Source organism: Raphanus sativus, chromosome 6 (genome assembly GCF_000801105.2).
Source record: "Raphanus sativus cultivar WK10039 chromosome 6, ASM80110v3, whole genome shotgun sequence".
Taxonomy (NCBI): Eukaryota; Viridiplantae; Streptophyta; class Magnoliopsida; order Brassicales; family Brassicaceae; genus Raphanus; species Raphanus sativus.
In genome coordinates, this window is record NC_079516.1 from 42,666,167 (window position 1) to 42,684,166 (window position 18,000).

General features: G+C 37.9%; 3 protein-coding genes and 1 pseudogene across 4 annotated transcripts; 2 read left to right on the plus strand and 2 right to left on the minus strand.

The window, feature by feature from the left end:
- Positions 1-4,199: 4,199 nt before the first annotated feature.
- On the plus strand, positions 4,200-7,924 carry LOC108813485 (U-box domain-containing protein 35-like). 2 transcript variants are annotated; one of them, XM_018586056.2, is made up of 9 exons: positions 4,200-4,529; positions 4,600-4,694; positions 4,773-4,894; positions 4,980-5,185; positions 5,277-5,406; positions 5,485-5,788; positions 5,885-5,989; positions 6,406-7,593; positions 7,685-7,924. In XM_018586056.2, the coding sequence occupies exons 1-9, from the start codon at positions 4,313-4,315 to the stop codon at positions 7,721-7,723; spliced, it is 2,406 nt and encodes an 801-aa protein (XP_018441558.2). In that variant the 5' UTR covers positions 4,200-4,312; the 3' UTR covers positions 7,724-7,924. The 2 variants fall into 2 exon arrangements, with proteins under 2 accessions (XP_018441558.2, XP_056843574.1); XM_056987594.1 differs by having other exon boundaries at positions 5,888-5,989.
- Positions 7,925-8,147: 223 nt separating this feature from the next.
- On the minus strand, positions 8,148-8,890 carry LOC108808540 (40S ribosomal protein Sa-1-like; annotated as a pseudogene).
- A 2,011-nt stretch (positions 8,891-10,901) lies between these two features.
- Positions 10,902-12,999, minus strand: LOC108808541 (F-box/FBD/LRR-repeat protein At1g80470-like). The gene is made up of 4 exons (XM_018580667.2): positions 12,831-12,999; positions 11,573-12,494; positions 11,331-11,471; positions 10,902-11,239 (listed from the first exon to the last, which is right to left on the minus strand). Exons 2-4 carry the CDS (start codon positions 12,458-12,460, stop codon positions 10,970-10,972), a joined length of 1,299 nt encoding a protein of 432 aa, XP_018436169.1. The 5' UTR covers positions 12,461-12,494; positions 12,831-12,999; the 3' UTR covers positions 10,902-10,969.
- A 1,153-nt stretch (positions 13,000-14,152) lies between these two features.
- Positions 14,153-17,756, plus strand: LOC108813767 (serine/threonine-protein kinase STY13). Its single transcript, XM_018586417.2, has 3 exons — positions 14,153-14,281; positions 15,028-15,973; positions 17,195-17,756. Exons 2-3 carry the CDS (start codon positions 15,087-15,089, stop codon positions 17,529-17,531), a joined length of 1,224 nt encoding a protein of 407 aa, XP_018441919.1. The 5' UTR covers positions 14,153-14,281; positions 15,028-15,086; the 3' UTR covers positions 17,532-17,756.
- The last annotated feature ends 244 nt before the right edge of the window (positions 17,757-18,000 follow it).

An 18,000-nucleotide genomic window follows, 5' to 3' on the forward strand; every position in this document is an offset into this window, starting at 1 on the left:
AACACAAATCCTTTCGATTTCTTTTACACAACCGCTTGGCAATCGAAAAGCTGCCATCCAAAAGTTGGTTAAGCTCAAGATTACAGACTTAATCAGCTGGAGTCTTCCTGCATAGGAGAGGAAGCGCCCAGTCCATGTAGAGATGCGTTCCCGAATTTTTTCTATAAGCGGAAGATAGTCATTGACCATCATACGTTTTGTCAACAATGGAAGGCCAAGATATCTAACAGGGAGAGTACCAGAAGCAAACTGAAATTGTCTCTGAACTTCTTCACTTCTCTGAGCTGAATTGCCTACCAAGAAAAGAATAGATTTCTCCATGCTAATCTTCAAACCACTCATTCTATCAAATTCACCAAAGACCTTCAGTATCCCTTCTATTGACTTTGTTGTTCCATCCGCAAACACCATCAAATCATCAGCAAAGCAAAGATGTGTTAAACCAATATTCTTACATTTCAGATGGAAACCAATATCACCTCTACCAGCAGCTTCATCAAGCATCTTTGAAAGAACAGTCATGCAGATAACAAACAAATATGGGGACAGAGAACAGCCTTGCCTCACTCCTCTATTGCTTTGAAAGTAGCCTGCCAATTCTCCATTTATTTGGACTGAGAAAGATGGAGAAGTGATGCACAATGAAATCCACTTGATGAATCTAGGAGGAAATCCCAGAGCTTCCAAAGTGTTCAACAGAAAAGACCATTGGACCGAATCAAACGCTTTGGAGATATCAATTTGTAGCGCACACCTAGGAGAGATGTCATCTCTGTGATAGTCTTTCACCAACTCCGAAGCTAACAAGACGTTCTCAATCAGCAATCTCTCCTTAACAAATGCAGTCTGATTCATCGTAATACATTTAGGCAGCACAGCTTTCAATCGATTAGCAATAAATTTGGAGGTTACCTTGTATAGTACATTGCAGAGGGATATCGGCCTATAATCTTTGATCATCTTAGCGTCTCCTTTTTTAGGAATGAGAGAGAGAATAGTAGAATTTAGACCCTTGGGGAGAAAACCTTGCACAAAGAAAGATTGAATGGCAATGGTTAGATCCTCTCCAATAACCGGCCAAGCTTCCTTGAAGAATTCTGTGGTATATCCATCAGGGCCTGGAGCTTTGTTTGTAGGCATCTTGAAAATAACTTCCTTTATTTCCTCCTTTGAAATCTCCTTCTCAAGTTTTGCGCAATCCATCTCACTGCACTGGAATCCCACGAGGTTCTTAAGTCTCTCAACTGAAGCTCCTTCAAATTCTGGTGGAGTACTCTGCATAAATGCTGAAAAGAAATCTACTGCTTCTTTCTTAATCTCTTCATCCGTCTTGGTTAGAGAACCATCAGCACGTTGTACTTCATGAATCGCATTCCTTACCTCTCTTATCTTTGCAGAATTGTAGAAGAATTTATTGTTTCCATCACCTACCTCCAACCAGTGAACTTTGGAAATCTGTTTTAGATATTCTTCTTCCAATTCTGCAAGTCGAAGCCAAGTAGTATAAGCTCTTGCCTCCACCCTTATTGCTTCTCTTGTCGGATTATCCAGTGTCTCTTTCTGCTTCAAACAAAGAACTTGATAAGCTTCACGAGTCCTTTTTGGAAGATCCCCCAACTTTTCTTTACTCAAACTTCGCAAAGGTTGCTTCAAAGCTTTAAGCCTCTTAGTGAAAAGAAACAGAGCAGAAGTAGAGTTGAAAAGAGCATCATAATCCCCCCATTGATCTTCCATTAAAGACTTGAATTCTGGCATTTTCCAATTGCATTAGTAAATTTGAAAGGTCTCCTCTTCTTAGTCTCTACCAACTCCAACTGTATCCTGCAACGAACATGATCAGAGCATCCTCCAGGCTCAAATACGCAATAAGCTGAATCTTCATGCAGCCACTTCTCATTTATTAATACTCGATCCAATTTTTTACAAATCAATCCTTCTTCTCTCTTATTACACCATGTAAAAAGCGAACCCTGATATCCCATATCAGTAAGTTTACAATGCTGCGTTACATCCTGAAAATCCCTCATCCCCGGTGGTAATCTTGGAGACCTATCATAACCAGAATGTTCCTCAGCATCCAAAATCTCATTATAATCACCCATGAGAACCCACTTCTTATCTCTGAATAAAGGCGAATTATGATGATTTCGAATATCTTCCCACAACTCTTTCCTCTCTTCCGTCGTGTTAAAAGCATATATGAACGAACAAAAGAACTCCTCCTCTCTTCCTGGTAATAGCACCGAACAAGTAATAATTTGAGCACTCTTGTAAACTGGTGTTAGCCTCACTGTTGGCCTCCATACAACCCACAAACGTCCCAATCTATGATGTTCATAATTCCCCATAAAATTCCATCCTTCAAAAACTTCACCCACAATTCTCCCTGCTTTCTTTTCCTTCACCCTTGTTTCTATTAAACAACCAAACTGACTGTTTTGATCCCAAACCCATTTCTTGACAACTGCTTGCTTAGTTACTTTGTTGAAACCTCTCACATTCCAAAAGAAACTAGCCATATTAATGATTTTTTCGAGAACCCTTTTTCGAAGCTCCCGGATTAATATCCTTGGCTTGAAGTGAGCTCTCTGAAGTAACCACTCGATGGTTCGTTTTTGACTTTCTAGGAAGAGTCAGTCTAGTGTTCCCTCCCTTACTTTCTGCAGATTTCTTAAATGCTTCTTCAATAACCATATTTAGAGATACTTCCTTTTCTATCTCTGTATCTTTATCCTCCAACACTTCTATTTCTTCCTGTTCTGAAACCTCATCATCACCATCCAATACACTTAAGGCAGCGTACCTTGAGGGAGTGATTATTTTAACTTGACCATATTTCAGACTCGGTGAAGAAGTCCTACTTGCTTTCTCCTGCGCTACCGTTTCCCAAGCATTAACCTCTCCTTCCTCACTGCCCTCTGCATCAGTTATCCCATGTTCTCCATTAACCACAGTTTCCTGTGATTTCCTCTTTTCTAACTCCTCATTTGAACCCTCTTTTTTCTCGTTCGGAACCTCCTCTTTATTTTCATTTCCAGCTTCCTCAGATTTCTTCACCTCCTCCTTCTGCTCTACCTTGCAAAACGTAGCATAATGACCCCATTTCCCACATGTCGTGCATTTGGGAGGAAGCCACGGATAGTTGAAGTATACTTCTACCTCTTTGCCTTGGATTGTGTAGTTGATCTTCTTTGGTAACTCCTTAGTAAGATCAACTTTCACAAATACTTTAGCTATATCAAAATTTGTACACGCAACTGTCTCCGGATGAAGATGATCAGGGATGCCTGCAGCACTCGTAATGAAGCTTAGGCCCTCCCAGGAATACATGTTCATTGGAACATTCGTAAGATGAACCCATAGAGGAACCAGCCCGCCTTCGATGGATCTTCGTCCGTTGACCATTTGGAAACCACCATAGGGACTCCGGCGATGTTCCACATACCTCGTCGAACTATCTTTTCTCTCACCTTCAGGTTAACGATTCGAACTCGCATCGTAGTTGAATCCATCTCGTATACATCCAGTTTCTGATCTTTATCACCAAACGCCCAAATTTTATTAAGAATCACATGAACTTTAGCGATGTGCGGAGCCGTCTCGAGAAACCTCAGAATAACGAAATCTTCCCATAGCAGGTTTGCTTTCTCCACGATAATCGATGGAACCTCGATCGATTGTTTACCCTCAGAGTTCAACATCTCGTAATCGTACTTCGTCAGAACTTGTTTTTTCTGTGCTACCGCTACCCAGGATCGCTTCGGAGTAGCCAGGTGTGGAGGATCATCTTGCGCCTCCGTGTAAGACATCACGGCTGCCAGAGGCGGCAGCAGTGAATGGGAAAACTAATTTTCACAGTTATTATATTTCTTTTTATAATTTCTTAGATGTGGATGGTTCATAAGCCTAGCTAAATTGGGCTGTTATTAACGAACATATATTTTATAGTTTAATATAGAATTAAATTTTTTTAAAAATGGAGCTTTTGTATAAAGTGAAAACCTACTAAAATGGTCAACAAAAATGGTTCACCCAAGACTCTGGTGAAGAGGCGGAGAAGAAGGAGAAGCGTTCGTAGAGAGACAAACAAAAGACGTACAAATTTTATAGAGATTATCTCTCTCTTAATTCATCCTCTTATTTCGCTTTCCTAAAAAAATTAAACAAAGTGAGAAATTTAAGAGGCAAACGACCCCAAAAAACAAAAAAGAAAATCTATCTACAGATCACACGAACGTCTCTCTCTCTTTCTTTCGATTTGTTCCTTGATAAATCTTGAAGGTGAGAAAGAGAGAAGGAGAGACACAACAAGATGTGGATGGCAAAGAGCAATAGCGTGGGAATCAAGGAAGGTGGAGGAGGAGCTGGTGTTGTGGCTGTTGCTATAGACAAAGACAAAAGCAGCCAACACGCTCTTAAATGGACCGTTGATCATTTATTGCAGCGAGGCCAATCTGTTATTCTTGTCCATGTCAAGCTTCGTCCTTCTCCTTTAAACAATGGCTCTTCTCTTCATGCTTCCTCCGCAAGTAAACAAAAATAAACCCCTTTTCTCTTCTTTTTCCTCTGTTTCTCATGGTTTGTGTGTTTTTGTGTCAGAGATGAGCCAAGATTCTTCACTGGTATGCAGAGATCCCGAAGGCGCATCCAAGGAGATATTCCTTCCTTTCCGTTGCTTCTGCACCCGCAAAGATGTGAGTTTCTTAGTTTAGTTAGATTCTTCTTTGTGTTTCCTTTTTGTTATTATGGTAAGCTAATGAGAATTGTCTTAGATACAATGCCAAGATGTGTTGCTTGAGGAATACGATGTGTCTAAAGCATTAGTAGAATATGCAAACCAAGCCGCCATTGAGGTTTTGGTGGTTGGTTCCTCCAACAAAGTTGGATTTCTCAGGTAGAAAAAAATATTCAATTTCTTCATCATTTCTCTTTTGAATCTTGAATCTCCATTTAGTGGGTGAGGTTACTTGATATGCAAGGTTCAACAAGCCTGCAGATGTTCCAAGTACCATAACGAAAACCGCGCCTGATTTCTGCACAGTTTATGTCATATCCAAAGGAAAGATTTCAACAATGAGATCAGCTTCTCGTTCTGCACCAAACACTGCTCCTCTCCGCACTCCCATTCAACCACCTAGCTTAAGACCACCTCAACCCGTGCCTTCTACTGCCACCAACATGCGAGGTTTGCAAGGATTCAAACTCAAAAGAAACTTTCACTTCTGTTCATTCACCTTTTAAAAGTTGTTGTTGTTTTCATCTTTCCCTTTCTGCAGCTGATAGAAGGTCTTTCGAGACTCAACAACGCAGGTCTACCGAAGATCGCAGGTCTATCGAAGATCAGCAGCGCAGGTCCATGGAGGAACAGCAACGCAGGTCTATGGAGGATCAGTCAGATTCCTTCAGGTACATTTCTCTTTTGTTTTTGGCCTTGAAAAACTCTTTTATCCTTTTAAACTAAAAACTTCAAAAAAAAAAAAACAGATCTCCTTTCACTAGAAGAGGCAATGGGAGGTCATACGGTGAACTATCAGTTCCGGAATCAGACATATCATTTGTCAGTTCCGGTAGAGCCAGCATTGACCGTATCTTCCCTAATCTTTACGACAATAATGATCCAAACCGAACTCCTCCAAGGCTGTCTAATTACTCTGACATGGACTATGGTCCTCCTAGCTTAGAGTCCTCCAACTATGGAAGGAGATCACTTGATGTAAGCTCCCCTACTGATCTTTCAACTGGCTCCTTTGAGCTTGAGAGTGAAAGATTCTCATCCGCTTCTGCAATGGTAAAAAAAGACCTTACAAATCCTTTTGTTTTTGATTATTTATACATCATATAGCCAGAGTTAATTGAAGTATTGAAACAATCACCCAAAAAAAAGCAGGATGATGTAGAGTCAGAGATGAGGAGGCTGAAACTTGAACTGAAGCAGACAATGGAAATGTACAGTACAGCTTGCAAAGAAGCTCTCACAGCAAAACAGAAGGTACTGTTTCTTACTCCATCTGTTTCTGATTCATATTACACAGATGGTTTTGACTAAAAGCATTAATATTAAAAAAGTGATTATTTATTTAAAAAATATCATTTAATATATAACTTCAACCAATTATAAAATGTTTAACATAATCTAATTAATCACACACTATTCAATAAATATAAAATTTGTATTGAAATGTTAAAACTATTATTGTGAAACATAAAACTAGTTACAATATGAAAAGGAGGGAGTATATAAAAACAAGTGTTTTAATAGCTTTCGGATTAGTTTGAGTTGTTTTGTCTTTACTTGTTGCACAAGTAAACAGTAAACACTAGTTTGTAAAAAGTTTTTTTGATGAATAAAATTTAACACATTAAAAAAAAAATAGCTTTCGGATTTAACGTTCTTGGAAATTTCAGGCGACGGAGCTTCAGCGTTGGAAGCTAGAAGAAGAGAGGAAGCTAGAAGAGGCAAGACTTGCGGAGGAAGCAGCACTGGCCATCGCGGAGAAAGAGAAAGCCAAATCAAAAGCAGCAATGGAGGCAGCCGAAGCAGCTCAGAGGATAGCCGAGTTAGAATCAAAGAAGAGAGTCAACGCGGAGATGAAAGCTCTCAAGGAGTCAGACGAGAAAACAAAGGCCCTCAACGCCTTAGCTAACTCAGACGTAAGGTACAGGAAGTACTCCATCGAAGAGATAGAGCACGCCACAGAGTTCTTCGCCGAGAAATACAAGATCGGAGAAGGTGGTTACGGTCCTGTGTACAAATGCTACCTCGACCACACTCCCGTGGCTGTTAAGATCCTCCGTTCCGATGCAGCTCAGGGGATGTCTCAGTTCCAACAAGAGGTGGAGGTGTTGAGCTGCATCAGGCACCCGAACATGGTTCTGCTTCTCGGAGCTTGCCCTGAGGGTGGATGTTTAGTCTACGAGTTCATGGCCAACGGGAGCTTGGAGGACCGTCTCTTCAGACTAGGCAACAGCCCGCCTCTCTCCTGGCAGATGAGGTTCAGGATCGCTGCGGAGATAGGCACCGGACTCCTCTTCTTGCACCAGGCTAAGCCTGAGCCTCTTGTTCACCGCGATCTCAAACCGGGGAACATCTTGCTAGACCGTAACTTCGTCAGCAAGATATCTGACGTCGGTCTAGCGAGGTTGGTCCCGCCATCGGTTGCTGACACGGTGACGCAGTACCGGATGACTTCGACAGCTGGCACGTTCTGTTACATCGACCCTGAGTATCAGCAGACGGGGATGCTGGGTGTGAAGTCTGACATCTACTCGCTCGGCATTATCTTCTTGCAGTTGATCACCGCGAAACCACCGATGGGTTTGACTCATTACGTGGAGAGAGCACTCGAGAAAGAGACTTTGTCGGATTTACTCGACCCGGCGGTTCCGGATTGGCCGCTTGAAGACACTGCAGAGTTTGCTAAGCTGGCGCTGCAGTGCGCGGAGCTAAGGAGAAAGGACAGACCTGATCTTGGTAAAGTTATATTGCCGTTGCTGAACAGATTAAGAACACTTGCTGATGAATCAACACAATCTCTAGTTTTCATCAACAGCCCCGGACCATCTCCCAACAGTAGCCAGACTTCCGTGAAACTGGTGAGAACTCTTCCCCCGGGACCATCTGAAATTCATTTAGTATATATTATTACTCTTTGCTTATGTCTTGTCTTTCACAACATGTTTTCAGGAACAAATGAGTGGTGCTTCCATCTCTGTGCCTCAATAATGTTGATCTACACACAGGAAGAGGCGACTTTACAGGATTCAGAATACAACTTGGAGTGTCACATACAGTTTTAAACTTTAAGTAGACAAGAAAACTCAAATAAAGAACTTGCATGCTCCTAGTATAAGGAGATGCAGTAGAGTTCTGTCTTTCCCTTGTAGAGAAAGTGTTTTGAAATGTACAGATAAATCCTTATAATCTAACTATGCATATATCAAAGATAATACATTAATTAACAAAAATTTCAATGATCTTTAACTGCTTTTCATAAAATTAAGTTTGTATAGGATCAGAAGCTCTAAAAGATGATGATTTAGTAGATATTCAATTAAAAACAACAAGAATCTAAAGGGTCTTAAAAGAGAAACTATTGGGAAGAAAACAATAAGCTACAACTCTTGAATCTCAAAGAGGACCAAAAAAGTTAATCCCAACCAGCGGCTGGAACCGCTGCTGGAGGTGGGACAGCTGTGTCCCATGCATCTGCAGCTGAGAAAACAAAACATTTGACACTGACATCAGATTCAGATTAAGCAGTACAAAATCCAAATCTTAGATCTTTGTTAGTAAACTTACCACTCTGCATCATTCCACGAACCAGCTGCAGGAGCCGCACTGATTGGCTGCTGAGCTTCTCCCGTCCACGAAGCATCAGGAATCGCAGCAGTGAAGAAAGAATGAGCAACCTAGGCTCACTGAAGGAAGTCTGCATCTGATTGGTGAAAGTACCAGGAGTGTGTCTTCCAGCAATAGCATTAGCACCAGTGTACTGAGCAAACTTGAGAACAGCTCTCTGACCATAATGTCTAGCAGATTGAACAATAATGTCTTGTGGGTTCTCAATAGCAACGATCACTCGAGCAGACGTGTACAACGTCTCCAATGTTTTTTAACTAGGTCGAAGATATATATACCTGACAACGAAACCGAGAAAATTCAGACAGTAACGTGACCACCACGAAATGCACAGTAACTATGAAGTCTCTCAAACCCCTAACACACTCATCAATGAGCAAAGATGATGAGAGGATTACCATCGTTGCGTCTCTTGTAGACGTAACGCTCCATCTGGTAATTGCATTTTTTGGTTCCGAGGTGAACCTCAGAGGCAATCATCATCATTTGGATGTCAGATTTCTTCTGGGAGAGCTGTGCGTTTGTCGCCATGTTGTTACTCTCTTCCCCTCCGGGAAGAAGGACTTATCGCCGAGAGTAATGCGCTGAGTCGATTAGGAGTGTGAAAGAGAGTTAACATGTACGTGATGTTATCTTGGGCAGGAGGAGTAGAAAATATTTTCAGAACATCATGCTCCTTTGGAACATTTATCAGAAAAAAAAAACATCATGCTCCTTTGGTTAAGGCACGACGAATGACTCTTCTTTTAACAAATCCTTGTTTTTATATTTTTTTTGGTAGAATTAGAAAAATGGGACATTTTGAACTTTTGTTTGTCACAATAAGACTTTTCATATTTTTGGCAATTTTGGACATATTTTACCCTTGTTTTATGAGAAAAATAGTAAATAGAGTTTTAAAAATATAAAAAATATGAAAACTATAGAAAACATAAGTATGACAATATATAAGTTTAAATTTTTTTTTAAAAAAATTCGAATCATATTTTATTTTATCTTCTGGCTACAGTTAGAATACTCATTCTGGCAGTCTACTTAGTTTATAGTTCGGATTCTAAATTTAAAACACTGATATATCCAGGCTATATATCGTAGTATAACATTTCTTCTATACCGTGGCAAAGATAGAATCAGCTACGCTATAATCAAGAAAGATGGCTTTGGTGTACCTTCAGCTAGAAAACAAGATATAACCACAACTCAATCACAGAGCTCGGTTACATTACGTGTAATAATCTGTTATACTTTTTACCTTATATGACGTCTGGAGGTAGAATACAGTTCTCACCTATTATACGGTGTTCTGGATAGGTAGTATACGTATTCTAGGCAAATCGTGAAAATATGGAAACTTGTGTGAAGAAGACGTGAGATTTAGATGAATTTGAGGGAAGAACACTTCGATTTGAAGTTGACCCGCTCCGACGAACCTAGATGACGAAGAAAACGTCGATTAAGGTTTTTTGGGAGTCGGATGGAAGAGGAAGACGAGGAGGGAGAAGAGATTTCTTGTCACACTAGGATTTCAGATGAAGAGAATGGCGGAGACGACAAGGGTGGTGAAGAACCCTAAATCGCCATGAGAGGAAGTTCGGCGGAGAAGAAGAAGTAAAAAAAAAAATTGGGTCGCGATCCCTCTTTTGTTACCCGATCCCCTCTTTTGTTTAATCCTTTTTATTCATTTTTTTACTTTTTAAATGTTTTAAATAATAAATCTATTACGAAAATAATTATTTATAATTATAATTCAATTACTAAAATGAGATTTTAAGGGTATTATAGTATTTACAAGAATTAAAATCCTAATTTGACAAAACATCTTACAAAAATCCTAGTGTGACAAATCCTATTAGTTCAAAGTGTCTTAAAAATCTAATTTTCCTTATTTTTTTTGTCCAAGGCACATCCTAGCCGATTAAACTCTTTTGTAAATAGTTAAAGACCTTTCTCATATTCTATGAAAATTCACAATTTGACAAAAAAAAAAACTTTAAGCCCTAATACGCGCAAGCCCTAGTTACTACATATTATCATTTTTAAGGTAAGTTTTGTTTTCAAAGTTATCGATCTTAATGAGGGTATTATAAGCGATGGCAACAAATAAGACCTATCTTTTTATCTCCAGATCGATATCACAGTAATTAGATCTTCTGCTTCTACTTGTTTAAAACATATACACTAAATGCTATGTTGGACATGCTTTGAAACACATGTTACACATTAGAAGAAGCAGTAATTTGTTTTCTACTATATATGAGATATCTAGCTTTTAAAATAACGAACAAGGAAGTTTGTTTACAACATAGGTTATGATTTTGGGGAATGGATATATAAAAGATTGAGAATCCTCATCCGTTTTAAACCTATTTCATCCATGTATACTGCTTCCTAAACTCAAAATCAAAGAACATGCTAGGGTTTCTGAGTCTTAAGGTAGACCAAAGAAACAAGATGGAGATCACCTGAATAAAATATACCGCGGCTAGTGGTCGATGAATGAGTACTATAAAAAAGTCTTTAACTCCATATGTAATGTCCGAGTTTCAATATTGTTTTTTTCATAAACACAAAGGTATGTTACTTAAACCATGTCCAGATTAAAATAAAAGCCTATATATTTGAAAGAGCCACAGTTTGAAACTGGGGCGACAGTTTCGGAATCCCTCTAATTTTGTTGATGACGTTTTTGAAACTCTCATTAAGCATCAGTTTCTTCATGACTTTGCAATTCCTTAAAAACAGTATTGGTAATTTCATCTCACTTAATGTTCCTTCGACTCTGATTGGTGTCTTCAGTCCAACAAACTGGAGAGATGATTGGAAACATTGCAGCACAAATGAGAGTGTAATCTCTTCTGGCTCTGGAAAAGAGTCAAATTCCTGATAATATAACCAAATAAATTTAACATTTAATGCATATATGTATATATCTCATGAGTGTGAGAACAAGGGCATATACAATGACACTTACCAAGTCAAGTGACTGTAGATTTGGACAACAGCCAAGAAAAGGTAGCAACACTTTCCACGATGTTTCAAGGAACGAAGCATGCAAGTGAGACATATTAGCAAATTGAGGTAGCAGTTCCCATTCGCAGTAATCATGGATCATCTTATATAGCGAGAAAGAAAAAAGAATGTAATAAGAAGATAATAAAAGCTTAAAGTTATTTAATCAACCAATCTTTAATTAACGTTTAATCATGTGTGTACCTCTAGCGTTCTGGCAGATATGATCATTTCACGGACTGTGGATAACTTGGTGAGAAAATCAATGATCATAGCTCCATATGAATCAACATCCTCCACTTTAAAGATTAAATCAATGTCCAACTTTGCAAAAGGACCAATATTGTCAATTATGAACTTTTTAGATTGGTAATCAATGATACTCATAAACTCAAGTTTTGGAGCATTAATCAGAATAGTAGGATCACATTCGTCTTCAGTTTCCTCATTACGCGTAGATTTTATTTTGAAGCTTTTTAGCGATTTCGAGACCACAGGTACAATTTCGAGATCATCACCATGAACCGTGACTATGGTTAACTCTTCAAGAACCGAACATCTTGAAATGAAACCACCAAGAAGCCACATTCCGTCAAATTTAACTGCCTCTAAATGCATGGTCTTGAGACGAGGTAAAGAAACCACCGCTAGCCCGGGAGCATCGAAAACTACACAATATAGATTTAAACTCACCAATGTCCTGCATGAATAGAGCGAGAGAGGCATCCTAACTAACTCTTCTTCAACATCCATCTCGTTGAGAATAGTTAGATGACAAACTCCACGCTTAACCACATCATCAATCCTCTCCACAAAATCTTCATGGATGTGCTCATCAACGTTGTAGACCAAATCAAATCTCTTTATGTCTAGATCTTCGCTTAACTCCAGAAAGTTATCAAAAAAGTCCCAAAATTCTATATCATCAGGAAACTTACTAGAGTCCAACTCCAAAGCAGGAACATCAAACCAGAGATGGGTCCACCGTTTTGACAAAGCGCTGGTCCGAACCGAATCTTTCGTAGAGAGGTTCGAGAGAATCTGACATAACAAATTATTGGGTAAACTGCTTATCCAATCTTTGGATTCCATTGACAACTTCCTCCTTCTCGCGTCAACCTAAACCCTAGATTTCACATAAAATATTTTTGAGTCAACATAGTACATATATACACCATAGAGATCATCTATTGCCCAAATCATCCATTGATCAACTTAAAACCTAGAGAAAACAAGCACGAATTTTCTAAGCACAAATTTATTGAAATCACCTAGGTTTTCTTTGCGTGGGTAGTGTTGAATCTGAGTTTGGTAGATATTGAGCATACAAATTCGATGATGGGTTAATTTGAAAGACTGTTCTATTGATCAATTAGGTGGCGAATTACAAGAAAGTAATTAAGGTTTCCGGCAAGAACAAAGTTTAAATTATAAACCCTAGTTCTAGCCGTCTTCAGTTTACCTATTGAGAATGATATTTGCTTGAAGGGTGTAATTCCTCTCTAAGAAATGAAGGCGATCTTAGAGAGAAGAAAGAGACGAAAGCACTGTCTCACGATTATCTTCTTATCCTTCTTCGCTTTAACAAGACCAACTTCAAAATGACAAGGGTCACGAAACGTCTCTTAAGAATCTCATTAACGGACCTATCCTGATCACGTTTCTCTTTTGTTATTTATGGTGATTTAATTATTGTTGGGCTTTTACAAAACCACATCAAGGTATTGTCCGATGAGTATGTTATTGTCCATTTTGGGTTTGAAGGCAAAACTTGAATGAATTTGGTTTTAGACTTTTTTTTTCAAAAGATTTCGTATTAATTATAGTTGCATATTTCTTTATTTGTCTAAATTTTCAATGTGGATTTTGTTTACATTCACAACAAATTTCTTCTTAAACTAAATACCACATAAATCTTTGGTTTCCAATCTCCAGCAAAACTTGGCACATATCTTATACCACCGTAATCACCAACGAGATTCTTCGTTTAACTCTTATTACACCATTAAAATTTATTCACCTAACCCTTACAGCACCATTAGAAAAATCTACCTAATCTTTGTATCGTCGTTAAGGAGATATTTTCGATACAAGTCTCCGGCACCACTTAATCGCGAAGTCACTCTGAAGATTCTCCTCTCGTAACCGAAGCTTCAAAGATCTTTGACTGTCCTCTGTTACATACCCTCCCGTCCTATATCAAATAAAGCACTACTTTGAACTTTAAATATATTTTGGTCTTTTTACCAATTTTTGTCAATGAAAATAAAATATCAACCAAATCTTTTGTAAAAATTTATATATATGGAGGAGACATCAAAATATCATCTTTATATTAAATTATGTACTTTGGGATAAAACACTTTAGTTTATTTTTTATTTCAATCTAAGCATAATATATTTTAAGATATACATAATATTCCTAAAATATATTTATATCTAAAACAACAACCAATCTAAATACAAATAAGAAATTAATCAAAAATTTAATGTATTTAAAAGAAAAATATTATACTTGGATTTAAAGAAATAGATAGAATTTAATATATCTAAATGATAACTAAATCAACTGTAAATTCAAAAAAATCTACTAGATTTAAAAATATATGTCTAACTAAATTAATATAATATTATTGAAATAAATTATGCATAAAATTATAAATTAATAAAATTAAAAATAAATAGAAATCAATTATTATAATATATTTAATTTATAAATATTTATATTCGAACACGGAAAAATCTCTTAGCATTTAATGAAATAACGACAAAAAGGTATAGAAACTGAAATGAATTTTATTTTTATAAAGAGGAGCGAGCGAAGACTGACACGACTCGTCTCTCATCGTCGTTCCTCGTGTTGGGTCCTCTCTTCTCTCTCTCTCGCTCTCTCAGGCTTGGAATCGTCCTCTGGTAATTACCTTTCAGATGTTATCTCTCTTACCATCTCTGCTTTCGATATTATCATTTAAGTTTTGCTTCTTTGCTTTCTCCGTACCTACTTGTAATCATCATCTTTGAATAGTCAAGCATTTATGAGATTTTGACCCAGAAAAATAATTCATCAAAAATCTAGTTTCTCTAATTTATTTTGCGTTTCCATGGTCGATTGTTGTTTGTTTCATCTGAATCAAAAGTGGTTTTTAACGATCTGACTTGTGTTTCTACTCTTTGCTTCAAGTTCTTGATGTTGAAGACCTTGTAGTCATCATGAGAGAGCTTGAGTCTTGAAAGTAAAAATCTTGTACTTTTGTTTGGACAAATGTAGAAAAGAATATCTTTTTAGGGTAATATCCTCATATATAAACCATAAACAGAAATTGCCTAGGACTTTTTGACATAAGTGATTCTGTCTAATAATGGTTTGTAATGATCTGGTAAACAGTGCTTTGTAATGATCTGATGACTTGTGTTTCTACTCTCTGCTACAAAGCTTCAAGTTCTTGAGAAAGTGAGACTAGTCATAAGAAAGCTTGAGAATTCAAAGTAATCTTTTTGTTTGGACAAATGTAGAAAAGAATGTCTTTTAGGGTAATATCCTCACATAACCATAAATAGAACTTGAGATATGTCTGAAAATCAATCTAATAAATCAGACATCTTCTAGCCTTTTTTTTTTATGTCTAATAAAGTTTTGTGATGCTTTCTCGTTGTTACAGAATATAAAAGATTCTTTGATCAGTGGCTACAAATTTGTTGAATAATTGGGGGGAAAAAAATGATCGATGCACCAAAGTTCATGGGAGGAAACAACAACAACAACCACAACAATAACAATTACTATGAAGACTACCATAAACTTGAAGGTTCCAACATGTCAATCGATAGCTTACAGACAACTGTTGTTGGTGTTTCTGTAGCAACCTCGATGGATAACAGCAGTGTTGGGTCCAACGATTCTAAAACGCACATTTTAGGCCACCCTGGTCTAAAACCAGTGCGCCAGCATTACACCGGTTCTACCGAGAACAGTGTTTACCGTCCAGGGAACCACCACGAGCTCAACGATGACGCTCTACAGCAAGCTCTGATGGACAGTAGACATCCTGTTGAAGGGCTGGCGGATTTCGAAGAGTGGACAATTGATCTAAGGAAGCTTCACATGGGCCCTGCTTTTGCACAAGGAGCCTTTGGTAAGCTGTACAGAGGAACGTACAATGGTGATGACGTGGCCATTAAGATACTCGAGAGGCCTGAGAATGATCCGGAGAAGGCGCAGCTGATGGGGCAACAGTTTCAGCAGGAAGTGATGATGCTTGCTACGCTGAAGCACGCCAACATCGTCAGGTTTATCGGTGCCTGTCGTAGATCAATGGTCTGGTGCATTGTTACAGAGTATGCAAAGGGAGGCTCCTTAAGACAGTTTTTGACTAAGAGACAGAACCGAGCAGTGCCTTTGAAGCTGGCGGTTAAGCAGGCGTTGGATGTGGCAACCGGAATGGCATATGTGCATGGACTTGGGTATATTCACAGAGATTTGAAATCAGATAATCTTCTAATCTCTGCGGATAGATCCATCAAAATTGCAGATTTTGGTGTTGCTAGGATCGAGGTCAAAACAGAAGGAATGACTCCTGAGACAGGAACTTACCGTTGGATGGCCCCGTAAGTCTTATACATTTCTCTCTCTCTCTATGCATTCTCCTTTGGCTATGAGTGATTTTCACAACATGTATGCATTTGAAGCATGTGAAGGAAAGCTAGTTTTCTAGTTGTTAAGCATGCATTTCCTTGAAGTCACCACTAATGTTATCGAAGCGGCTAATGAGACTATTAGTTTTATGCAAAACAAATCAGAAATTCTCTAAAAAGTATCATAGGACCATAAAGAAGATTCTGACCTCTTTTTATAAGAAGAAAGGCATTGATTGTGGAGAAGACTTTTGTTTCCCGATTTAGGTTCTACCCACTTATTATTATTTTATTTCATTTTGATTTGTACAATGTGTAATCCACTAGCTTCACAGCAGTGGTGATAGTCAACCTTGCTATGGTGATTCAGGGTTATGAATCTTATTTGATATATCCCCTAAGTAGAATCTTGAGCCAAGTTGAGAGAAGCATAATGAAATATGATATGGCATAAACTTTTGCGTTTTATTTTCCTTTTGTTTTCACCAAATGCTCTTAAGCCCCCACAATTTTTTTTTTTAGTATTTTACTGGTCCACCCTCTGGCTACTCAGTAACACTAAAGACTCTTAGCATCAGCTTGTAACTAGAGGCAAAGGACATACATTGATGAAATATCCTGGTATATGTGCCATTAGAAAGTTGGCAGTATTTCAACTTCTTAATATTTATTACTCAGTGCTAGTTTAAATTTGATTTCCAAGTTTTCGTGGTAATTTAGCATATCCTGGCCTTCAATCTGTATCTCCACAACCGTGTCTATCTTGCTTTGGTATCTAAGTTTTGTTAAAAGTAGTCCTCCTTTATGCTTTCTGAACCGTTTTGTGGATCATCTGGGTATATATCATTTTGCATCATTTGACATGTAGGTAAAACTATAATGGGAAGTGAATACTACTTGGTGTAGTTAAGTCAACCAGAAAGATTCTATATTCCAAGGATATGCTATTACATTATTGTTTTTGTCAAACCCTTATTAGAGTCAACCTCTGAGAATATAACCCAATTGTCTTCCAGCTTTACTTGGAATATATATTAACTCAATGCTTTTAACTGTCTACTGCACTAGTTGTTTTGGTTATGGGTGGCATATACTGAAGGATATAAAATGGTTTAACAAATATTTCATAAAAATCTTTCAATTAATTCTGAAATGCTTATAGTACAAGTGAATCTTGTGATGGTATTTTTGCAGGGAGATGATCCAGCACAGGCCTTACACGCAGAAGGTTGATGTGTACAGCTTTGGGATCGTGCTATGGGAGTTATTGACGGGCATGGTACCCTTTCAGAACATGACTGCTGTACAAGCAGCGTTTGCGGTTGTGAACAGAGGAGTGAGACCATCGATCCCAGACGATTGCCTTCCTGTGCTGAGAAACATCTTGACTCGTTGTTGGGACGCTGACCCTGAAGTGCGCCCTCCGTTCACTGAGATTGTGATGATGCTCGAGCGAGCCGAGGCAGAGGTAATGAACAATGTTCGTAAAGCCAGGTTCAGGTGCTGCGCTCAACCCATGACCATTGATTGAGTGAGAGAGACAAGACAGAAACATAGGAAGAACATTTGAAAAAGGAGATAAATATTAATGTATATGTATGTTTTATGTATTTAACTATTTATCTTACTTTGTGTATCCTCACCTGAGTGAGTGTGTGTAAAGGGAGCCTCTTCCAGTTATTGACCCCAGTAGTATTCTATTTTATCAAAATGGAGATATATTATATATTTGATGATGATAATCTTATTTTATTGATTTTGATTTTTTTTTAAACTAAAAATTCAAGAATGTCATAATCTAATAGTTTGTGTTGATTATATATTCAAATCTTATGATATATGTAAGATGATTATGATTATTGATATGACTTTGAGATTTTACTTTGTTTCATTATACAAGATTTTAAGCAAAAGCTTGTCCTCGTTTGTAGTTGATTTCTATGTTTAGTGTTTTGGTAATGATGTTAAAATATTTGTAGAAAATTAACATAACTATTATT